The sequence below is a fragment of the Gorilla gorilla genome, chromosome 18 (assembly GCF_029281585.2).
Source record: "Gorilla gorilla gorilla isolate KB3781 chromosome 18, NHGRI_mGorGor1-v2.1_pri, whole genome shotgun sequence".
NCBI lineage: Eukaryota > Metazoa > Chordata > Mammalia > Primates > Hominidae > Gorilla > Gorilla gorilla.
The window spans coordinates 8873553-8896341 of NC_073242.2; the positions used below are offsets into that span (position 1 = coordinate 8873553).

At 49.4% G+C, this 22789-nt stretch overlaps 1 protein-coding gene across 1 annotated transcript in view; it reads left to right on the forward strand.

Moving 5' to 3' along the window:
- Window positions 1-15153: 15153 nt before the first annotated feature.
- RBFOX1 (RNA binding fox-1 homolog 1) overlaps window positions 15154-22789 on the forward strand; it is a 2483553-nt gene continuing 2475917 nt past the window's right edge. The window contains exon 1 of the mRNA XM_063699486.1: window positions 15154-15555. Coding sequence (XP_063555556.1) covers window positions 15217-15555 — 339 coding nt within the window. The 5' untranslated portion in view covers window positions 15154-15216. The remainder of the gene's footprint in view (window positions 15556-22789) is intronic.

Here is a 22789-nt window from a genome sequence, read left to right on the forward strand (position 1 = left end):
CTTGCTGGCTTCAGGAGTGAAGCTGCAGACCTTTGTGGTGAGTGTTACAGCTCATAAAGGGAGTGTGGACCCAAAGAGTGAGCAGCAGCAAGATTTATTGCAAAGAGCCAAAGAACAAACCTTCCACAGTGTCGAAGGGGACCTCAGCAGGTTGCCACTACTGGCTGGGGCAGCCTGCTTTTATTCCCTTATCTGGCCCCACCCACATCCTGCTGATTGGTCCATTTTACAGAGAGCTGATTGGTTGGTTTTACAGAGAGCTGATTGGTCTGCTTTGACAGGGTGCTGATTGGTGCGTTTACAATCCCTGAGCTAGACACAAAAGTTCTCCACATCCCCACTAGATTAGCTAGATACAGAGTGTGGACACAAAAGTTCTCCACCTCCCCACTAGATTAGCTAGATACAGAGTGTTGATTGGTGCATTCATAAACCCTGAGCTAGACACAGGGTGCTGACTGCTGTGTTTACAAACCTTGAGCTAGATACAGAGTGCCGATTGGTGTATTTACAATCCCTTAGCTAGACATAAAGGTTCTCCAAGTCCCCACCAGACTCAGGAGCCCAGCTGGCTTCACCCAGTGGATCCCGCACTGGGGCCGCAGGTGGAGCTGCCTGCTAGTCCTGTGCCATGCGCCCGCACTCCTCAGCCCTTGGGTGGTCGATGGGACTGGGCGCCATGGAGCAGGGGGCGGCGCTCGTCGGGGAGGCTCGGGCAGCGCAGGAGCCCATGGCGGGGAGGCTCAGGCCTGGCTGGCTGCAGGTCCCGAGCCCTTCCCCGCAGGGAGGCAGCTAAGGCCCGGCGAGAAATCCAGTGCACTAGGACCGTCCCCTCAAACTTGCGGGGTACATAAGTTGCCAGCATTTTAATGTAAGCTGGTTTGAATTGTGTTTCTGCTGTTTGCAAGTGAGCTTATTGGTTAAATCTGGAAAGCTTCAGTGCATTACTCAATCCAGAGAAAGAGGGTGGTTTCAACACATAAGGCAGAAACATGGCATTGAATTGTTTTCATTAAAACAGAAATACCCAATAGCTCCAGTTAGAACATTTCTCAGCAAAACTAAGAGGGTGGTGGAAGGAGTTTGGTGGAAGCCTTAAAAAGCCCTTATCTTATTGAGGAGAGGCAGGCAGAAGAAGAAGGAATGATAACATTTGGTGAAGGCAGGGGTTGGCATCTTGTTTCCATAGAATGATAGAGAAACATATTTATGAATTTTTGGAAAGGGAAAGTCAATTCCTAAAGACAAGAGGGAGCAAACAAAAGCTTGTTTCAACCAGGGAAAAATGAAAATAGGAAATAAAGGAAAATAAATAACAAGCATGAAGCAGTATCAAAGGATCAAAATCAAGCATATCACTTACACTAAGTAGATTGTACTTTTTTTTTTTTTTAATTAAAAGACAGTGACTGTCAGTTGGGATTAAAAAAAAAAATCCAAAATCTGGGTCTCAGTGTCATCTGTAAAATGTAGATATAATGACTGTGGTGTGTATCTGTGTGTGCATGTGTACATTTGTGTATGAGTTTATGTAGGAGTACACATATATTTAGAAGCACAAATGAGTCATGCTCTGTACAACATTGTGCAGCTTCTTTTTTACAGAAGCCACATGTCCTAAGGATCTCCCTATGCTGGCGCATAAAAGCTTGCTCCATTTTTTAGTAGCTGTGCATATTCTGCTTTATGGCTATACCATAAATTCATTTAGCCGAACTCCCATCATGGACACTTCGGTTGTTTTGGTTGTTTGCTTTTCTAAACGATGCTGCAATAAAATTTCCTCATGTACCATTTGGGCTCACTCATGCAGTTGTATCTCGAGGATCAGTCCCCAGAAGTGAGATTGCTGGGCAGAGGGTCCGTGCACTTAACATGTTGAAAGATATTACCAAATTAGACAGTTTAACTTGCAAATGTGTCTTATTAGGAGAAAATCTGTTAGATTAAGTCCACCTTGTAAATGTTATATTTGAGTAGTCCATTTATTAAATTGATTTGTGTTCTGCTTCTTCCCCAAAAGGGCTCAAGGAAGCTTATAGCAAGAGGCAAATCAAATAAGGCTGAAAATAATAAACATGAGGACAAAAGCCAGTATGGCAACAGTAACCGCTAGCACATATTTTGAGCACTTACTACACGCCAGACACTGTTGCAAGTGATTTGTATATATAAACTCAACTAAACCGCACAATTCCATTAGGAAGGATTAGCCTCTCCATTTTGCAGGTGGGGAGACCAAGGCACAGAAGGGTTAGATAACTTGTTCAATGTCACACAGTGAGTGGTGAAGCTGGGAATTGAACTCCGGCAGGCTGGATTCAAAGTCTTCCCTGTTAGCCATTATGATATACTACTTCTCCAAAATCAGGATTCTGATGAGGAGGAAGTATGAAGCTGGACACAGATAGGTGTTTTTTTGTTGTTGTTGTTGTTTGTTTGTTTTTTTGAGACAGAGTCTCATGCTGTCATTCAGCCTGGAGTGCAGTGGTGCGATCTCAGCTCACTGCAACTTCTGCCTCCCAGGCTTAAGTGATTCTCGTGTCTCAGCCTCCCAAGTACCTGGGATTACAGGCACGTGCCACCATGCCCAGCTAATTTTTCTATTTTTAGTAGAGACGGGGTTTTGCCATGTTGCCCAGGCTGGTCTCAAACTCCTGGGCTCAAGTGATCTGCCTGCCTTGGCCTCCCAAAGTGCTGGGATTACAGGCGTGAGCCACCATGTCTGGCCAACAGATAGGTTTTTATTATTGCTGTGATTCAAGTATTCAACCCTTGATTCATTCAACCACCAGTGTATTCATTCAGTCATTCAACAGATGGCTATCAAGGGCAGCCCTTTGCCAAGAACACTGGGATAATAGTGAACAAAAGTCTCTGTGGTCCCCACCTCTACTTGCCTATGGGGGTCAAGTTGCTTCCTGAGTGCACTCATCTGGATGCAAGGCTGTCCTTCCTTGGTGAATGGTGGGTCCCTCTGATCAATATGTTCATTCTTGCTGTAGGGAGAGAGGACTCTTTGAGCCCTTGGTCCTCAGCCTCAGCATCACCAACTTGGTGGCCCTCGCCTCATGCATTGTCAGCCAGAACTTTTGGTTTGCTCATTGCAACCCATCAAGATCCCCCGGGACGAGCAGGTGGGGCAAGTTTGCAGACAGCCTTATAAGCCTCATTCCCCAGACACTGGGCTGAGCTGTAACCTCCTCATTGCTGAGGCGTGGTGGCCTCAGCCAAGCTGGCAGGGACCTCAGCTGAGTCCCAGTGGTTCCTGAGGGCAAAGGGGCAGTTTGACGTTTCTACTTCTTGTCCTCTGTTGGGAAAAACACTGCGTATGGGCTTTTGCTTTGCTTGGACACTCGATCAGCCAGGCTTGGATACATTGAGGTTCCGGGCTCAGTTTTTTTCGTCTGTAAAATGATAAAAATCAATGCCATTTCCACTTTGTCTCTTTGAAACGCATATGAAGCAAACTTAACAAAACAAAGGAAATATCCATTCGTTCAACATACATTTTTTTTTTTTTAGTACCTATGTGTACCAGGCACTGAATTCGGCCCTGGGGCTGTCTTGATGAACAGGAGGACCAGGCTGTCAGCTCATGATGTGCACAGGCTGGTGGGGAGTAGAGGTAAATCGAACAGTCACAGCAGAAATAATAACAAACATTTACTGGGGACTCTCTACATGACAGGTACATTTCTGATCCCTTGACAGGGTGTCAGCTCAGTTAATCCTCACTGCAGCCCCAAGAGGTGGGTGCTTTTATTTTTTTTATTTTTATTTATTTTTATTTTTTTATGTTTTGAGATGGAGTCTCGCTTTGTCGCCCAGGTTTGAGTGCAGTGACATGATCTTGGCTCACTGCAAGCTGAGGTGGGTATTTTATAATCCCCATTTTACAGGTGAGTAAACTAAGGCACAGAATGATTAAGTACGTGTCCAAGGTCCTCAGCTAATAAGAGGAGGAGCAGAGGCACCACAGGCCTCTGGCTCCCAAACCTGTGTCTCTGAATAAGACACCCCATCTTGCCTCTGTACTATAAAGTGATGTAGGAGCGAAAGAACAGGACGGTTTGAGAGAATAATAGTGAGAACCTCGTTTATATTGGAGTGTTTGGGAAACACCCGTAGGAGGAAGTGGAATTGGAAGAGATATGAAGGAGGAGAAGGAGCCAGGCTTACAGACATGGGCGTATGTGTAGGAGTTGGAGGGAGGCAGAGGGAACAGGAGTCGCAAAGGCCCTGGGGTAGGCAAAACGTTGAGGGCATTTGCAGAATGGAAAGAAAACCCTTGTGTTCGGGATCGTTGAATTGGAGGTGCCCTTGAGACTTGGCACAGTGCTTGGAGTGTTGGAAAATCTCAGTAGAGTTTAGCTGTTCCTGTGTCTTGAGAGAGGAAGAAGCAGAGAAATAGAAGTTTTCAGGGATAACATGCTTCCCTAAGCCTGCAGCTGAGCATAGCAGGTATCGGTATTAGCATCAGGTGCAGATGAATCCCATTTGGTCACCTCTGGCCTCCTTCTGCAGGTGTGGGTCCTGCAAGTGTGGGTTCCCTTTGCTGGGGAATCCTTGGGTGGGGGGCTTTGGCTCCCTCCCACCACTTCGAGGAATTCTCCTTTGTCAAATTCACTGAGTGTGCTTCCTTTTTCTCCATCAGTCTTGCTGTGGGAAGAAGGCAGCTCCAACCTGCTTTCAAAGCTGAGCAAATAAAGCTCTTTTACAATTGGTTCCATTGTAGAGACAGCATTAGACTGATTTATTCAAATCAATTCTGGGTAAAAGCCATAAAAGAGAGCTTAAGAATGAGCTCTGTTTCCCCAGGAAACCCAGCTGATGGATGGGCACCTGAGGTGGGGCGGTGCGTGGCTGGCTTCCAAAAGGAGTGGGGGGCTGCTTGCACTCTGGGCAGGCTCAGACAGCGTTTTCCTGGGGGACTGAGGTTAGACGCGGCCTCCAACGTTCCTTAAGCTCCCGGTGGAGACGAAAGGGTCCAGTGTGTCTTTTTGTTTTGGCTCCTGAAGGGCAGGAGGCCTCATCGTACAGCAGCTTTTGGGAACATAAGCTGATGTCATAGCTGGAAGGATCATCAGATAACCTTATCTTAGCCCCTCCTTTTTGGCAGTAGAAGGGTGGGTGGCTAGAACCCAAGAAACTGGAGCAGCTTGCCCAAGGTCACCCTCAAATTAGCGGAAGAGTCAGAATTCAAATTTAAGTCTCCCAACTTCCTTCTCCTGTGCTGTTTGCATTACAGGAGACACATCCCAGTTTATAAACAAAATGTACCAACCACCTAACCCCAAATGACCCTGATGGTAAGGCCTGCCATTTATCCAACTAAAACCAAGTATGCTTTGATTTTTTTTTTTTTTTTTTTTCTTGAGACAGAGTCTCACTCTGTCACCCAGGCTGGGATGCAATGGCGTGATCTCGGCTCACTGCAACCTCCGCCTCCAGGGTTCAATCAGTTCTCCTGCTTCAGCCTCCTCAGTAGCTGGGGTTACAGATGCATGCCACCACACCCGGCTAATTTTTATATTTTTAGTAGAGATGGGGTTTTGCCATGTTGGCCAGGCTTGTCTCGAACTCCTGACCTCAGGTGATCCGCCCACCTCGGCCTCCCAAAGTGCTAGGATTACAGGTGTGAGCCACCATGCCTGGCCCATGTATGGTTTAATCGAAGTCACTTTCCTTTACTTTAGTACTTTGCACACATAGAGAAGAAATAATCAGCACTGTCTTCATAAAAATTATTTGTTGAGATCAGAAGAGAGGGAAAATTAATCTCTAAATTTGCTGCACTCGAATTCATGTAACTTCTCAAACAGGATGAGTTTCTTTTCTTTATGTCGTGCTTGCCTTCTTACCCTCATGCATATGTCTGCCACTTAGTAGCTGTGTGATCCTGATCCCTGATCACGTTACTCAGTCACTCTGAGCCTCAGCATTCTCATCTGTGTAATGAGAATAGTGCCTGCCTCATCAAGCTGTCATGACTGGATGGCATGAGGCGTATAAAGCAATCAACAGTGCCTGGCCATATCGGTTGGTCACAAATGTTAGCTCTTTTTTGATATTTGCACAGAAGAAATGAATGAGCCTCTTCCCCATTGGATAAATGTCTGCTGTTCCATATTTCACTTTCAGACTGACCTTGCCTGCCTCTCATTTTACTACTAGGATTGTTCATGGACACCTCTCTCTGTCTAATCCCCACCCCTCACCTTCAGCATAAATGCACACACAGCACCTGTATGCACATTTGGGTGTACAAAACACAGACTCTCCTTTTCAAGTTGCAAGTAGGAGTAAGAGAGAGTAGTAAAATGTGGGCAGTAAGAAAGAATGTGAGTCCTTACTTTTTTTTTTTCTTTTTTTTGATGAGACAGGGTCTCCCTCTGTCACTCAAGCTGGAGTGTAGTGGTGCAGTCATGGCTCACTGCAGCCTTGACCTCTGTCGCTCAAGTGATCCTCCCAACTCAGCCTCTGGAGTAGTTGGGACTATAGGCACATGCCATCACATCTGGTTAATTTTTTTATTTTTTGTAGAGATGGGTTTTCGCCATGTTGCCCAGCTTATCTTGAAATCCTGGGGTCATATGATCTTCCCACCTTGGCCGCCCCCCCCCAAAGTTCTGGGATTACAGGCATGAGCCACTGCACCCAGCCATGTCCTTATTTCCTAGCCCTTTTATTCTCCAGTGTTTTCCCTGCCCTGGACTGGGGTAGGAAATGTCATGTTTTGAGTTAGTGCAGCTTGGGGCCAATGTGTATAGTGTGGACTTCAGTATTGAACCCTTTTGATTCTTTGTTTCTTTTCCAGGGGCTTGGCGCCCAAATCAATCAGATATCAGAACCCAGACAAGGTGTTCCCAGGTGGTGCTTGTGCCTGGGACCCACATAAGCTGTGTTTTCTTGCCCAGCTGGATGGTGTCCCGGTATCTGTCACAGAAGCTTCCCTCCTTGGGCACAACCTTGTCATCACTACAGGTGTGTTCAACAGCACTAAAGAGAGGAGGAGAAGAGAGGAAGGAAGAAGGGGTAGAGAGGAGGGAGCAAGTGGGAGTGAGAGGGATGGAGGGGGAAGAGGGGAAGTCATTTATTTCCCTTAGAAATTATATACTACCCCTAAAATTACCTACAGGCCCTTTATTACCCTTCCGACTAAGAAAATAGTATTTAAGCCTCAACGACCTGGTCTCTTTTTGAGCCTCATATTTGCAGGACTCCGGTGTCCATATACACACCAAGAAATCTGTATGCCTTTTTTTCTCCTGTGTATTGTTTATTTATCAGTCATTTCAGTGAACCTTCCGTGGGCAGAGAGGACACTTTTCCTCTGTCCCTACATTACCGTGGATCTTGTCAACTAGAAAGCATTAGGAACTAATGTGTACTTCCTGTCCTCAGTTTCCTTATCTGAAAAATGGGGCTGCTGATAATAGTCACTTCGGTAGCTCAAGAAAGAAATAAGAGAGATCACACAAAGTGCCCCCACACAGTGTAGGCACCCAAAATATGACATTTTCCCCTTCCTCTTCTTTGGTCATATTCAAGATCGAGGTATATCAAATATTGGCATAAATGCACAGTTTGGTGGTTCTTGCCTTTTTGAGGGGTCATGGGTCCAGAATCACATCTCCCTCTCAGGGTTCAATAATTCAATGAACTATAATGGGTTTTTAATCTCATTGCCCAGAAAAACCCATCTTAATTGCTTCTTTACACAATACATTACATACAATTTTCTAGGAAAGAAAATGTGACCGACAAAAGTGGGTTATTAAAAGTCAAACTCTCAGCCAGGCACAATGACTCATGTCTGTAATTCTAGCACTTTGGGAGGCCAAGGCAGGAGGATCGCTTGAGCCCAGGAGTCCAAGCCTTCAGTAAGCTACATTTGCACGACTGCACTCCAGCCTGGGTGACAGAGTGAGAACCTGACTCTTAATAATAATAAAAAAAATTGGACTCTGGTGATGGTGAGATGTGGAGAGTCTGAGTGCTTGGCTGTGGATCTGTGCAGAAGCTTCTGAGCCCAGAATCTCTGCCGTTCTGGGACTCACTGTTCTCATCCTATGGCTGCCCTAGGCCCCGTTTGAGGCTGTCTGATGGCTGAAGACAGGATGGTGTTGGGTTGAAGGGGCCTTCCTCCTTCCCCAGTGCTGTCTTGCACACACACAGGCTGTGTGGGCGTTGCCTTTAACACTCTCTTCTCTAAACTCTGCAATTTACGGTGCAGCCGCACCAGGGAGAAGGCAAGGATTCGTCTTTGTTGGAAGAGCTGTTGCATGTATTAAAAAGCTCCTGCAACAATCAGCACCCCACAGCAGGAAACAATGAGACACAGCCCATGCCCATTTCCTTCTTCTTCTTCTTCTTTTTCTTTCTTTTTTTTTTTAAGACAGAGTTTCGCTGTAGTTGCTCAGGCTGCAGTGTAATGGCGGGATGTTGGCTCACTGCAACATCTGCCTCCCGAATTCAAGCAATTCTCCTGCCTCAGCCTCCTGAGTAGCTGAGACTACAGGCATGTGCCACCATGCCCAGCTAATTTTTGTATTTTTAGTAGAGAAACGGTTTCACCAGGTTGGCCAGGCTGGTCTCGAACTCCTGACCTCATGTGATGTGCCCACCTTGGCCTCCCAAAGTGCTGGGATTACAGGCGTGAACCACCACGCCTGGCCTGCCCATGCCCATTTCAGCAGAACAAGAGGAGGGGAGATTCAGATAATCAAGGCAAATATCCATCTGCCCAAATACCCAAGATGCTTCTCAGAAGGGCTAGCAGCCATGGTTTAGATAAATGCTGATGTCTGATGTTTGTTTTCTTGTCCCTGCAGATGTCTGCTCAGTAAGTTGGTTCGAAGCTGAGGAGGAAAAAAATTAGGTGCTAGGATGCTGGAGAGATCCTCAGAAACCCCTCTACATGAATCATTTAAGTAGATGAAAAGCTAGATTGCAATAATCATTGGGAGGAGAAGAAGAATAAAACATGAGATTCCAGTCACATCCCAGAATTAAAGGTAAAATGGGTAAAAAGTGACATTTTCAAACCTGGAATCACACTGGAACGTTATTTGCATCTTGATAGTTAACAATAAAATTTAACATTAAAAATAGGACCGGGTGTGGTGGCTCATGCCTGTAAATCCCAGCACTTTGGGAGGCTGAGGCAGGAGGATTGCTGAAGCCCAGAAGTTTCAGACTAGCCTGGGCAACACAGGGAGGGACCCTGTGTTTACAAAAAATAAAAAAAACTAGTCAGGCATCCTGGCGTGCCTCTGTGGTCCCAGGTACTTGGGAGACTGAGGCAGGAGGATCACTTGAACCTTAGGAAGTAGAGACTGCAGGGCTGCAGTGAGCTGAGACTGCACGACGGCAGTCCAGCCTGGGCACAGGGCGACAGACAGAGGGAGACCCTGTCTCTAAAAAAAAAATCAATCAATTTCCAGCAGCACCATGGTTGGGCTGACAGAAAGCTTGCTGATGACCCTCGGGAAGCTATAATCCCTGTGTAATTTACAGGTGCTGGCCACATAGAGACATACATGTTCCAAATGAGGTGGAAGTTGAGAAGCTATAAGCAGAGATAGGCGGGCATCTGGGAGTATGAGCTGGGAAGAGTGAGGCATCCTGGCCCCAGTAAGATGGAAAGTAAGATAGGACTCATGGAATTCTCAGCAGCAGTGCAGGGCTGCAGAAACCCTGACTTGTCAGTTCAGTATTTTGGGGGTATGGTTGGCTTTGGGGTCATGGCCAGCTGCTAACGTCCACTGAGGAGGGGGTGTGTGTATGTGGGGGGTAAATTATTACCCCTGCTGGGATTTCTCATTGGAGAGGAAGCAGCGACACCTTGACCTCAGGGGTGCCCTTATGGGGGCGCCTGTGTAGGGTGGATAGGCGGGAGCTCTGGGAGAGCAACTGTCTCATCCAGATAGAGTCTTGGGGACTCAGCTGAGAATCTAAGGCAGGCGTTTGTGGGAAGAGGGTGGTTCTAACTGCTGGGCTCCTCCCCTCGCCTCCTAAATGGCTAAAAGTTTTCAAGAGGGATTTCAGCAGGGAAGCCAAGCCTTGGGGTTTATTTTCCTCACGCCCTAATTCACGATCAGCTTAAGATGTGGGTCTCGAAGCTTCTGATGGCCGCTCTGGCTGCACAGTGAGCTGCGGCTGTTCCCCAGCCCTTGCCTCCAATGTCCCAACCTTGGCCCACAGTCTCATCAGCATTCAGGCTCCCTCCTCTTCTTCACCAGGACCTCATCCAACTTCAGGGCTAGACTCACCTTCTTTGTGAGCAAAGTACGTGGGCTGGCCCGGCGCGGTGGCTCATGCCTGTAATCCCAGCACTGTGGGAGGCCGAGGTGGGCAAATCATGAGGTCAGGAGTTCAAGACCAGCCTGGCCAACATGGTGAAACCCCATCTCTACTAAAGATACAAAAAATTAGCCGCGCATGGTGGCGCAAACCTATAATCCCAGCTACTTGGGAGGCTGAGGCAGAAGAATCTCTTGAACCCAGGAGGCAGAGGTTACAGTGAGCTGAGATTGCACCATTGCACTCCAGCCTGGGCAACAGGGTGAGACTCTGCCTCAAAAAAAAAAAAAAAAAGTACGTAGGCTAATGATATTTAAAAACAAACACTTTTTGAACCCTTATTAGGTGTCAGGATTAGAGCTTTACATGCATAATTTTGTTAAATTCTCAAAACAATCCCACCAGGTACTGTCGTGATGCCCATTTTACAGATGAAGAAACTGAGGTTTCCAGAGGTCCAGTCCCTGCCTGAGCTAATGCAGTTACGAAGGCTGAAGCCCGGACTTGATTTGAGTTCGGCCTGCAGAGCCCCGGCTGAGCTACCTGCCTTCTAGCCCCACGGTGGAAAGGGAGAATCCAGACATCCTTGAGACCTACCCAAGGAGTTTCCTTGTTACTGCTCTGCCATCCTTCTGATGCCACCCTGTTCCGTATCTGGCTGGAGCCAGCGTGGTTGTGTCTGGGTTTGGCTCCATAGCAGATGTTCTCGGTGGCCTTACTATTCCTGTGCACGCCGGCCACTTTTGCCTGAAGCTCTCTGTGGCTGCCAATGCCCACTTTGTTGAAAGTACTTGGAAATTAAGACCCTCTAGGGAGTATCTCTGAGTTGTGCCTGGTGAGATTTCATGAAGGAATGGCCCAGCTCCTGCAGACCTAGGCGGGATGTCTGAAGTGCACCTTCTACAAGCTTTCAGTTGGATTAAGTCCTAGGATGCCCATAGGAGTCACTGAGAGGTTAACAAACATTTTTTTTTTTTTGAGATGGAGTCTTGCTCCGTCACCCAGGCTGGAGTGCAGTGGCCTGATCTCAGCTCACTGTAAGCTCCACCTCCCAGGTTCATGCCATTTTCCTGCCTCAGCCTCCTGAGTAGCTGGGATTACAGGTGCCCGCCACCACGCCCGGATAATTTTTTGTATTTTTAGTACAGACCAGGTTTCACCGTTTTAGCCAGGATGGTCTCGATCTCTTGACCTTGTGATCCACCTGCCTCGGCCTCCCAAAGTGTTGGAATTATAGGCTTGAGCCACCACGCACAGCTGACATTTCCACTTTTGTCTTTTGGCCCAGATGTTAACATTTTCTGGGCTCCCAAAAAATTTACAGACATTTTTCCTAGGTCAGAGTAAAAGGGATCCCCTTTGTTCTGGATCTTCTGTTGCCTTGATCATCAGATCAAGTTGAGGAAATGGTCCCTTGGGGAGCTAATCCCAGTGGCTTGGTAAACTTACACCCTTTCTTTTGATGTCAGGCCTTTTAAAACATCAGGGCCACTTTCCTTTACTTGTCCAGGATGGAAACATTTGGCAGCACTTTTTGCAATATCCTTCCATTCAACAGCCACATGCCCCAGCTGAGGGCTTGGCACCATGGAAAAGCAATGAAGATTCAAGAACGAACCAGCTTAGCACAGGTGATTTTTAGGGCAGTGAGACTATTCTATGTGACACTGTAATGGTGGATCCAATGGTGGATGGTCACATCCATCCAAAGAATGTGCAGCACACCAGGAGAGAAACCTAAACTGTGGACTTTAGAGTAATGTATCAATATTGACTCATCAATTGCAACAAATGCACTACATTAAAGCCACATGTTAATAACAGGGGAAACAGGATGGGAGGATTTGAGGGCATATATGGGAACACTATACTTTCTGCTCATTTTTCTGTAAAGCTTAAGCTATTCTAAAAAATAAAGTCTATTCATTAAACAACAAAAATGAATGAGCCTTTGCCCTTACAGAATTCACCGTCAAGAGGAAGAGGAGGCTGGGTACAGTGGCTCACACTTGTAATCCCAGCACTTTGAGAGGCCAAGATGAGCAGATCACTTGGGCCCAGGAGTTCAAGACCAGCCTGGACAACATAGAGAATCCCTACCTCTACAAAAAATACAAAAATTAGCTGGGCGTGGTGGTACATGCCTGTAGTCCCAGCTACTCAAGAGGTTGAGGTGGGAGGATTGATGGAGCCCAAGAGGTTGATGCTGCAATGAACCATGATTTTGCCACTGTGCTCCAGCCTGGGCAAGAGAGTGAGACCCTGTCTGGAAAAAAAAAGAGGAAGGGGAGACGAGTAGATAAGCCGATCATGTCAAGGTATGCTGCAGACTGGGACACAGTCTGTCCAAATTAAACCTCAGGAAGGAAAATATTTATGATACACACCAGAGAGAGTCTATGACTAGCTGGTGGCCCATGTCCTTTTAATTGTCCCTAATTTTCCTGCCTAGTTTAAATGCTGCAAAACATGGGGTTGACACTCTGACCTTGGGCACTGGAATTGGGTCAGGCTGCATGGGTGGGGACTGGAACCCTGAATTATAGTTTTCTTTCCAGAGATGTCAGAATGTTTCATGAGTAAGAGCACAGCTTCTATGTTGGATACCCTGAATTTGAATCTCAGCATGGCCACTTTGTATATAACCAGAGGATGGATTTGGGGACCCAATGGATCTACCATGACATGAACCTGCACCAACATTCACCTGACCTCCAAAATGCCTATTCTGACTGGTAGACCCTAGTCTCGCCCTAGTGCCAGTTCAGAGCCTGTGTCCAGTGATCCTGCACAGGTCCCATTAGTTCCTTTTCCCCTGTTCAGTCATCCTGGTAAAAGGCTGTGTATTCCTGTGGGGGCAGGCTGGGAGAAAGATTGACAGTATAAATTTTTGGCAGTGGAGCAGAGTCCTTTCTGGAGGGGACCTGGCTTCACATTCAGACAAGGGACTCCTGGTCTGTGAACTGGCTTATGTCTGGGAATTGACTGGGGACTGTGACTCTGTTTTTATGATTCAGGTTAGACTTCTGCTCACCTGACCTAGAACTCTTCTGCAAACACAGATCAAGTAAAAATGTGGCAGGCTTCTTATCTATTTCACTTCTAGGAAAGCCACGATCAGCTGGCACCATAGGTCTCTGCGAGTCAGGCTATTCTGCTTGCAGCTTTGACTCTGCTGTCCTTTATGGTAACTGCATCCACCTCGCCTTTGGGGATTGAGTGCTGCGGTCACTTGGCCCCGGCCCCTGTAGTGTGCCTTTGTCACTTACCCTCTTTATAGCTCAGTCTCCTCCTCTGTAAAATGGGCATCCTAATAGCACCCACCCCCAGGGCTGCTGTGAGGTATAGATGGATTAGCATATGGAAAGTAATAGATGAGGGTCTCAAAGCCCATGTGTCGTTATCAGAATTATTTCATGACAGGGGAGAGCTGGAGGAGAGAGGAAGATGCTGAGCAGACCCATGTGCTCTCCCACCAGTGTTTCCTGAGCACCTCCTATGTGCTGCCCACTGTGAGAGCTGTTAGGGTTGAAATAGAGAGCACAGCAGGGTAGGGGCTGCCATCAGGAGCTTAGTGGGGAGACCATTGTGCAACATGGTTCCAGCGCTTGGGATGGGGAAGCTCAGGGAGTACAGGGGCCTAGGATCCTGGGCAGAATCATGGAAAGGACACAGCCTCCCCAGCCTCTCCTGCCTCCACTGCCTCCCTGGCCTCCTCTGCTTCCCTGGCCTCTCCTGCCTTCCTGGCTTCCCCTTCCTCCCTGGCCTCCCCAGTCTCCCCTGTGTCTCCTGCTTTTGAGGTAGGCCAGGAGCTGCGGGTGCTCACTTAGCCTGTCCTGGACTCTGGGTGTAGCCCCTCGATGTCCAGAAAATACCCCTGGGTTCAGCTCATCACACAGCCGAGGAAGGAGCTCGCTCCACACTGACACTAAGGGTGCATCCTGGGCTCATTCATCAGGGCACGCCTCCAAAATATTTCTCTATGTCTCCTCTGCATTTGCCCACCTGCATTGTCTCTGTGGCTGAGCCCTGGCTGGGGGCCTGCAAGGATCCCCTATCTCCTCTGTCCCTGCACAGCTGGGTTCCAGGCAATCTGTCTGCCCACCACACCTCTCTCCCCTTGCCCACCATGCTCCAGCCCCACAGTCCTCTTTCTGCTTCTTTCCCAGCCTCTGGGCTTTTGCACACGCTGTTCCCTCTGCCTGAACACCCTCCACTGGGCTGAGAACAACTCTGAGACCTCTCTCAGCTGTTGCATCCTTTGGAACAGCCGCTGCTGCTGTCCCTCTCCCAGCTCCAAGACCTGCTGAGTCTCCTGTCTTTTTCAGTTCCCATGCACCCAGCACTTCTCCTTGGCCTCCTTTTGCCCAATTGACAATGTCCATTCTCAATGCCTTCTCACCCAGCGCTGAGCCCCACTGGGTGAAGGCAATGCCTGTCATGTTCACCACAATATCCCCTCCCCCATCACCACGCCTGGTCCACAGTGATGCTCAAAAAAGATCTGTTGGTAGGCAATGCGAAGGTGCATTCATGTCATCCTGCAGGCGGAATTCTCCACGAGTTTTGAGCAGCCTCGGTTTTCCCACCACCTCCAAATCATGCAAGACACAGGGTAAGAGCAAAGACAAGGTGGCTGTGGCCCATGTCCACCCTCTCGGGGCGTCCCTTCTCTTCTCTCCTCCTTGGGCAGGGAGACCATCGGGGTGCAACCTGGCTGGGGCGGGGAGGAGGTGCACGGCCTGGCCGGAGCGGGTCTGGGCACGGGTAGGGGACAGCGACCGCCTGGGCCGGGGCAGGTGAGCGCAGCGCAGGCCCGGGCCCGGCGTGTCCGCGGTGCGCGCGAGCGGCCAGCAGAGGGCGCCAGAGAGCCAGGAGCGGCCCGCCGAGGAGCCCGCGCCGGCCCCGATGCCCAGCTCCGCGCCGCGCGGACCCACCGAGCCCGCGCTCAGACGCCCCAGCTCCGCCGAGAGGCCGCTCGCGCCGGGTCCTTCCTCTTCCCCAAGTGCAGGCAGAGCCCCCGGAGCCATGGCCAGCCCTTCCGGCAGCTCCGAAGCCACTGGCAAGCCCCGAGGCAGAGATGGCCGGCCCAGGAGGGAGGAGGACGACGTGCCTCCCGAGGAGAAGAGGCTGCGGCTGGGGCTGGAGGGGGGAAGCGCACAGCCCGAGGACTGCGAGGACGGGGAGGACGCGCCGCGGCCGGGCAGGGAGGAGACCGGCACCCAGACAGGTGGCGACGGCAGAGGAGTAAGTGACGCGGGCGCGGGGGTCCGGGGGTGCCGGGGGCGCGGGGGTGCCGGGGACGCGGGGTAGGGGCTGCAGGAGGCTCCGTGGCCGGCCCCGGGTTGAAGTTGGTAACTGAGTGGCAACTCCGGCGGGCGCGGAGTGACAGCTCGTGACGGCCTCCGAGACGCCAGCTGCCCCTTCTCTCCTGCGTGGCTTCGACTTCCTGATTCTCCCACGACGTCCCTGGCCAGGAGACCCGCTGGGCTCTGCGGCTGGCCAAAAGGGGAGGGGGAGCCCCGCGTCCTGGGGGCCCCCAGCAGGGGAAGGGGCGGGGGTTGCGCTGAGCATCCTGTCTGGGGCATCTGTCTGGGACTTTGTCGGTCCCACCTGGCGAGGGGCTTGTGGTGGGGGTAGGGGGGAAGTCCCTGGCGCCAGCCTTGGCCAAGCCCTGCTCTGCTGGGCTGCGGGCTGGCGGCGCTCACCCAGCTCCTCACCTGCCCCGCATCTTCCTGTTTTTCTTCCCTTTCTCGTTGGGCAGCGAGAGTTGAGAGGAGGCAGATGGCTTCCATCCCAGAAATCGCTCTCCTCTTTCCATCCCTACAGAGAGGGACAGAGAGGCAAAGTTCCTTGCATCCCCCGGGGCGCTGTCCCTGTGAGCTCCCGGTGTCCTGCACACGTGGGCCCCTGAGTCCCCGGGCCCGTGTGTGTGGGATGGGGCTCCGTGGCCAGCCTGGCCTCCTGGGGTTCACTTTCTGCTTTCCTACCCCAACTCTTCCTGTGTGGCTTTGCTGGCCTTCCACTGGGGAGGCACGTGGGTTTGGAGGGCAGATGAGGGCCCGCTGGAGAACTGTGCCCCTCAGTGAGGGCCGCCACCTTGATGGTTTTCGATGGATAATGGGGTTGACCTCTTTGTTCCTTCCAAATGTTTTTATGTTTGACCATTTGCTCAGCTGAGCTTGTCTTAATAATTTGATTCGTGGTTAATGAGCCCCACATGGGAGAGAGGGCGGCCTTCATTCTGAACCCATTTGGGCAGCACTGGCAGCCCTCCTCGCCATGGGCTGCCTCAGAGCCCCCCCTGCCCAGTCTTGGGGTTGCTCCCGGTTGCTGTCTGGGAGGCTTGCTCATGGTGACATCCTCATCTCCCCGTGCACGTTACCGCATTCAGAGCTTGGGTCACCTGGACACTGAACCCAGGCGAATTTTCTCTGAGATCCCAGAAGAAGGAGGACAGTTCTCTGGAAGGTTTTCCAGGGCCGATCACGGAAAGGATGAGAAGGGAGAGGTCCTGGTAGGGGACACAATTACGGTGGCATGTAACGCCAGGAAACTTTATTGCGTGAAGTCCCTCTCACTCCCTCTACCTCCCTCTTTTACGTGGACTCTGCCAAAGACCAGGATACTAGAATGCAGTGGAGTGACCAAGTGTAGTGGGACCTAGGGAACGTGAGTGTGGAGCCAGGCAGCTGGGGTTTGTATCCTGGTAATGCCCCTCCTTAGCTGGCTGACATGGCACACGCCACTTACCCTCTCTGAGCCTTACTGTCTTCAGTGGCAAATGGATCTGTCAACAGGCCCCATTGCCTGGGGTTGTTACTGCTGAGATTAAGGGAAGCTCGTCCATAGAAGCACTTAGCGTTGTGCCTGGCACATAGTGTGTGGTGGATAAATGGGACTTAGGACTGAAACTCATGCCTTGGTGTGTTTTTGCAGTGATGTTTTGTTCTGGGGTGCATCACAAGAGACAAGGTTCTTGGCCGGGCGTGGTGGCTCAAGCCAATAATTCCAGCACTTTGAGAGGCCGAAGGGGGAGGATCGCTTGAGCCCAGGAGTTTAAGACCAGCCTAGGCAACGTGGTGAAGCCTCGCATCTACCAAAAAAAAAGTAATAATAATAAAATAAAAGCCAGGTATGGTGGTGTGTGCCTTTAGTCCCAAGTCCTTGGGAGGCTGAGGTGGGAGGATTGCTAGAGCCTGGAAGGTCCGGCTGCAGTGAGCTGTGATCATGCCACTGCACTCCAGCCTGGGGGACAAAGTGAGACCCTGTTTCAAGGAAAAGAGAGAGAGAGAGAGACAGACAGACCCACAAGTGTCTTAAGCCAGAATCTCCATTAAAATGCTTTCTGGAGGCTAAAAGGATGATATATTGATAATGAAATATTTAAAAGGCAGAAACCCCACTGAATTTCTTGGTCCACAGAGGGAAATGTGAATTTCATGACCTGAAGGATGATGCAGGAACTGAACAGAAACCATCCTTGTTTCCTGAATCTGAATATGCCACCCTCTTTTCACGGTGTCTGTATCTGCTCAGTCCAGCGGCCCCTCGAAAAGAGGGAATCTTGATTTTCAAACTTAAAATTTGGCCCAAAGCCCACTGCTGCCCACAATGCCCGCCAGACACATTCCTCTTCCTTTTTAGTTTCTATGGGAATACTCTTTGAAGAACCCATGAAGCAGTGTCAGGCTGGTGTGAGGATCAGCAGTGATTTCTTTGAGAAGAGCCCGTTTCTTCACTCACAGGCCATCTCTGAGTGGATCAAGAAGAACAGAGTGCCCTTTTATGAGATTTTGTCTGCGTAGACCATTAGCTTGGTAAAAATGTCAAAACCATCCTCGTTCTTTAATAGCAGATTATTTTGGACTTTTCTCTGCAAGAAGCAGCATGGGCATTCAGATGCTTTTAAGGATAAAATGTTCTTTCTCACCAGGCCTGGTGCTCTGGATGGCTGAGGTTTTAATGTGACTGGGTGTCCCTTGGAGTGGCTCCCAGGCTGTGCTCTTGTGGTTGGGTGGCAAGGGGTTGCTTTATTCGGTGGTGGCTAGAGGATGTTTTAGCAGATAAATCGGGCCCCCAGGAGCCCCTGAGTGCCAAGTCCTGCTGTAGGGCATGTGTTTATGGTGGGGACGTGGTGGGGGGTGGAGGGTAGAGGGTGGGGGGCATTGATTTCCTGCCAATATCAGAAGTTTCACTGGCTTCTTGTGTATCCACAAACACCCACCCCATTGAGAAGGCCTAGAAAATCTGGCCCTCCCCAAGCCTTTATTGACCACTTGTGAATGATCCCAGGGTGTGTCTGACCCACAGCTGTTCCTGGAGGGAGAGAGAAGTCTCTCCTAGGTATTTGGTTATCAACCTCAACCATTTGTTGAGCCTTCCCCAAGACCAGGCACCTCAGCAGAGATTTCTGTGTTGTCAGGCGGAACCGAGCATTCAAGGGTAATAACTCACTGGAGTCACTGAAATCCCTGATGGACGCACCAGGTAAAAGCATCCAGGGTTGAAACCAGATCAGGAAGGTTATTGTCAGCCTGGGGCTCCTGTAGAGGAGCATCCGCGTTGCAGGGATTTTCCCTTCTTGCTGAGGAGAAACCTGGGTTTCTCAGCTTTGGCACCATCACAACATTTGGGGTGAGACCATTCGTGGTGGTGGTGGGGGGCGTCCTGTGTATTGTAGGATGGTTAGCAGCATCTTTGGTCTCCATCCTCTAGGTGCCATTCTCCCCTCCCAGCTATGGCTACCCCAGATGTCTCCAGACGGTTTCAAATGCTGTGGGGCAAGGGAGTGGTAAATGAGCAAAACCACCCCAGTTGAGAGCCATTGGTCTACACTTGTGGAAATGTTTGAGGGTGACAGTGTTGAGCTTGGGTCCCTGCTGTACCCTTTATGAGCAATGCGGTCTTGGAAAATTAATACTACTCCAGGGGACTCAGTTTTCTCATCTATAAAATGGAGATAAATGAGATACATTTTCATAGGAAGGTTATATGGGATTTACTGAGATAATAAGACAGTACATGGAAAATGCTGGGCATAGCATTTATTTATTTTTATTTTTTTTTTAAGATGGAGTCTTACTCTGTTGCCCAGGCTGGAGTGCAGTGGCATGATCTCCGCTCACTGCAACCTCCACCTCCTGGGCTCAAGTGATTCTCCTGCCTCAGCCTCCGGAGTAGCTGGGATTACAGGTCCCCACCACCACAGCCGGCTAATTTTTGTATTTTTGGTAGAGATGAAGTTTCACCATGTTGGCCAGGCTGGTCTCAAACTCCTGACCTGAGGTGATCCGCCTGCCTCGGCCTCCCAAGGTGCTGAGATCACAGGTGTGAGCCACCACGCTGGTCTGGGCATAGCATTGTAACACAGACAAAGCACAAAATACTTGGGCAATATCTTTTTACATTTGGCTTGTCTAGACTCCATCCTCCATCCCCTCATGTGCTGGTGCGGTGCAGAGCAGAATATCACCCACCTAGACTGCAGAGTGGATTTGGGTGGCATCTTGGCTTTCTGCACAAGACTTGCCTGTTCCCCACCACATCCCCCTGGTTCTCAGGGTCCAGGATTCCAGGAGGCAGGGATGTGGGCAGGCAGGGTAGGTGGCCTACCCAGTTCACTCCCATGCTGGGGACTTGCAGAGCCGGCTCCCTGAGATAGGGTGTTTGGACCAACCTCTGGGTTTTTGGATTTCCATTTGAGTACAGCTGGACTACAGAGGCTGAAGCTCTCTCTGCTGAGATATAGATATTTCCCTGGCAACGATCTTCCAAGCTGACATGAAGACATGGCCACCCGCTGGAACGCGGTGTGTCCGCCGTGGCGCTCTTGTAATTTGTGAGGCAGGCTCCTGAGGAATGCAGTGCGTAAGTGGGAAATGGTGGGAAGTTCTCGCATCCCCCTTTGGCCGAAAGTGCTGCCTGCGCAGGTTGGTGGATGGTCCTTTGAGAAGGAAGAACACACGGAGCACATTCCTGTTAGCTATGACAGAGAGGGGCAGGGTACACACTGGACATTTCAAGCCCCTGCAGGGAAGCAAGTCTTACTGTGCTGGGAGTACTTGTGGAGTGGGGGCTCTGTTGCCCTGGGCTTTAATTATTTCAGGAACATTTAACCGCAGGGCTGGCAGGCTGGATCTTGATATGTGTTTCTCAGTTGGAAAGGCTTTGGACCATAGGGAAATGTCTTCTCAATTCTTTTAATTTCATTAAGGTGGTCATTTTTCTTCTTGTGGCCTCTGGAATGTGACACAGAACTCAAGGTACAGGATGAGTTGGAGGCTGGGACAGGGGTCCCTGCCAGGGATGCGGGCGAGTCACATGACGGTGTTGATGTGTGGAGTCCGGTGCCTGGTTTGGGGAATGTTCGTGGGATATGTTCCAAAGGACTTACGGACCTATCAGGTACTGGAGGTGAATGGTCAAGTCTGATCTCAGGGCTGACAGTGTCAGGCAAGGACAGGAAGTTGATGTTGGACTCATTGGCTGAGGTTGCTTGGGACCCAGGGGGCTATGTGGGCCAGGACAGATGGGTCTGGGGCTAGGAAGGCAGGTTTGGGCTGGAGACTCGGGCTTGGGAGGCATCCCAGGTAGACAGTGCTTGAGGCTGTGGAAATGACTGCGATTGCCTGGGATGAGAGTGGAGACAGACAAGATGGGGGTTTTCCTCTAAGCCTGGGGAACCCACCTCCCAGGTTCAAGGGATTCTCCTGCCTCAGCCTCCCAAGTAGCTGGAAATGCAGGTGCATGCCACCATGCCCGACTAACTTTTGTATTTTTAGTAGAGATGAGGTTTGGCCAGGCTGGTCTCAAACTCCTGACCTCAAGTGATCGGCCCACCTTGGCCTCCCAAAGTGCTGGGATTATAGGCATGAGCCACCATGCCTGACCATTTTTAAATATTAATTTTTTTGAAATATTTTCAAACACATTTTACTATACATTGGAAAAGTCAATCATGATTTGAAAACTTTATCAAAATCCAATCAAATGTCAATTGACCATTTAATCGTGAATGGGTAAGGAGACTATTTTGACCAAAACATATTAGAACAATTACCACTTATAGAAATAATCTGTGCTTTAATGTTTTAGTTGAATTAAACAATCTTTTATATTCTGGCCGGGCGCAGTGGCTCACACCTGTAATACCAGCACTCTGGGAGGCCGAGGCCGGCGGATCACTCAAGGGCAGGAGTTCAAGACCAGCCTGGCCAACATGGCAAAATTGTCTCTACTACAAATACAAAAATTCGCCAGGTGTGATGGCACACACCTGTAATCCCAGCTACTTGGGAGGCTGAGGCAGGAGAATCGTTTGAACCTGGGAGACAGAGGTTGCAGTCAGCCGAGATCACACCACTGCACTTCAGCCAGCCTGGGTGACAGAGCGAGACTCTGTTTCAAAATAAGTAAATAAATAAAATTCTGAATTTTATTTTTAATAATTATTTTTGTAAAGAGAGTATCTTGTTTTTTGGAGTTGTTGAATTTATTGAATTGACAAAAATTACGTACAAGAGGGTATACAACATGATGTGATTGAAGTATGTATACATTACGAAATGGCTAAATCAAGCTAAATAACATATCACCTCCTCGACTTATTTTTTTGTGGTGAGAACACTTAAAAAATCTACTCTCTTAGTGATTTCCAAGTGTATGATATGTTGTTATTAACTGTAGGTACCATGTTGTCCCATGGATCTCTTGAGCTTATTCTTCCTCTCTAAAAATGACATTCTGTGTCCTTTGGCATCTGCCCACTTCCCCACCCTGACAACCATCATTCTACTCTGCTTCTATGAATTAAACTTTTTTTCTTTTCTTTTTCTTTCTTTTTTTTTTTTTTTGAGACAATCTCATTCTATTGCCCAGGCTGTAGTACAGGGGTGTGATCTTGGCTCACTGCAGCCTTGACCTCCCAAGCTCATCAATCCTTCCACCTCAGCCTCCTGAGTACCTGGGAGTACAGGCATGCACCACCACGCTCCACTAATTTTTGTATTTTTTGTAGAGATGGGGTCTTGCTATGTTATGCAGGCTGGTCCCGAACTCCTGGGCTCAAGCAGTCTGCCGGCCTCAGCCTCCCAAAGTGCTGGGATTACAGACATGAGCCACCATGCCTCGCTGAGTTCAACTTTTTTAGATTCCACATGTAAGTGAGATCAGGTGGTATTTGTCGTTCTGTGCCTGGCTTATTTCACTTAACGTAATATCCTCCAGGCTCATCCATGTTGTCTCAAATGGCAGGATTTCCTTCTTTTTGAAGGCTGAATAGTATTCCATTGAGTACATACGCCACATTGTTGCTGGAAGTGTAATGGAGGCCAGTTGGGGGAGGAGGGGGAAAAGATTCACTCTAAGTCTAGATGCTCCAGCACCCACCCAGGATGTGTGCAAGGAAGTGCAGGATGCTCCTGGTCTTGCAAACTGTGGTTTGTGGGACTCCAAAGCCCGTATCCTTCCACGATGCTTT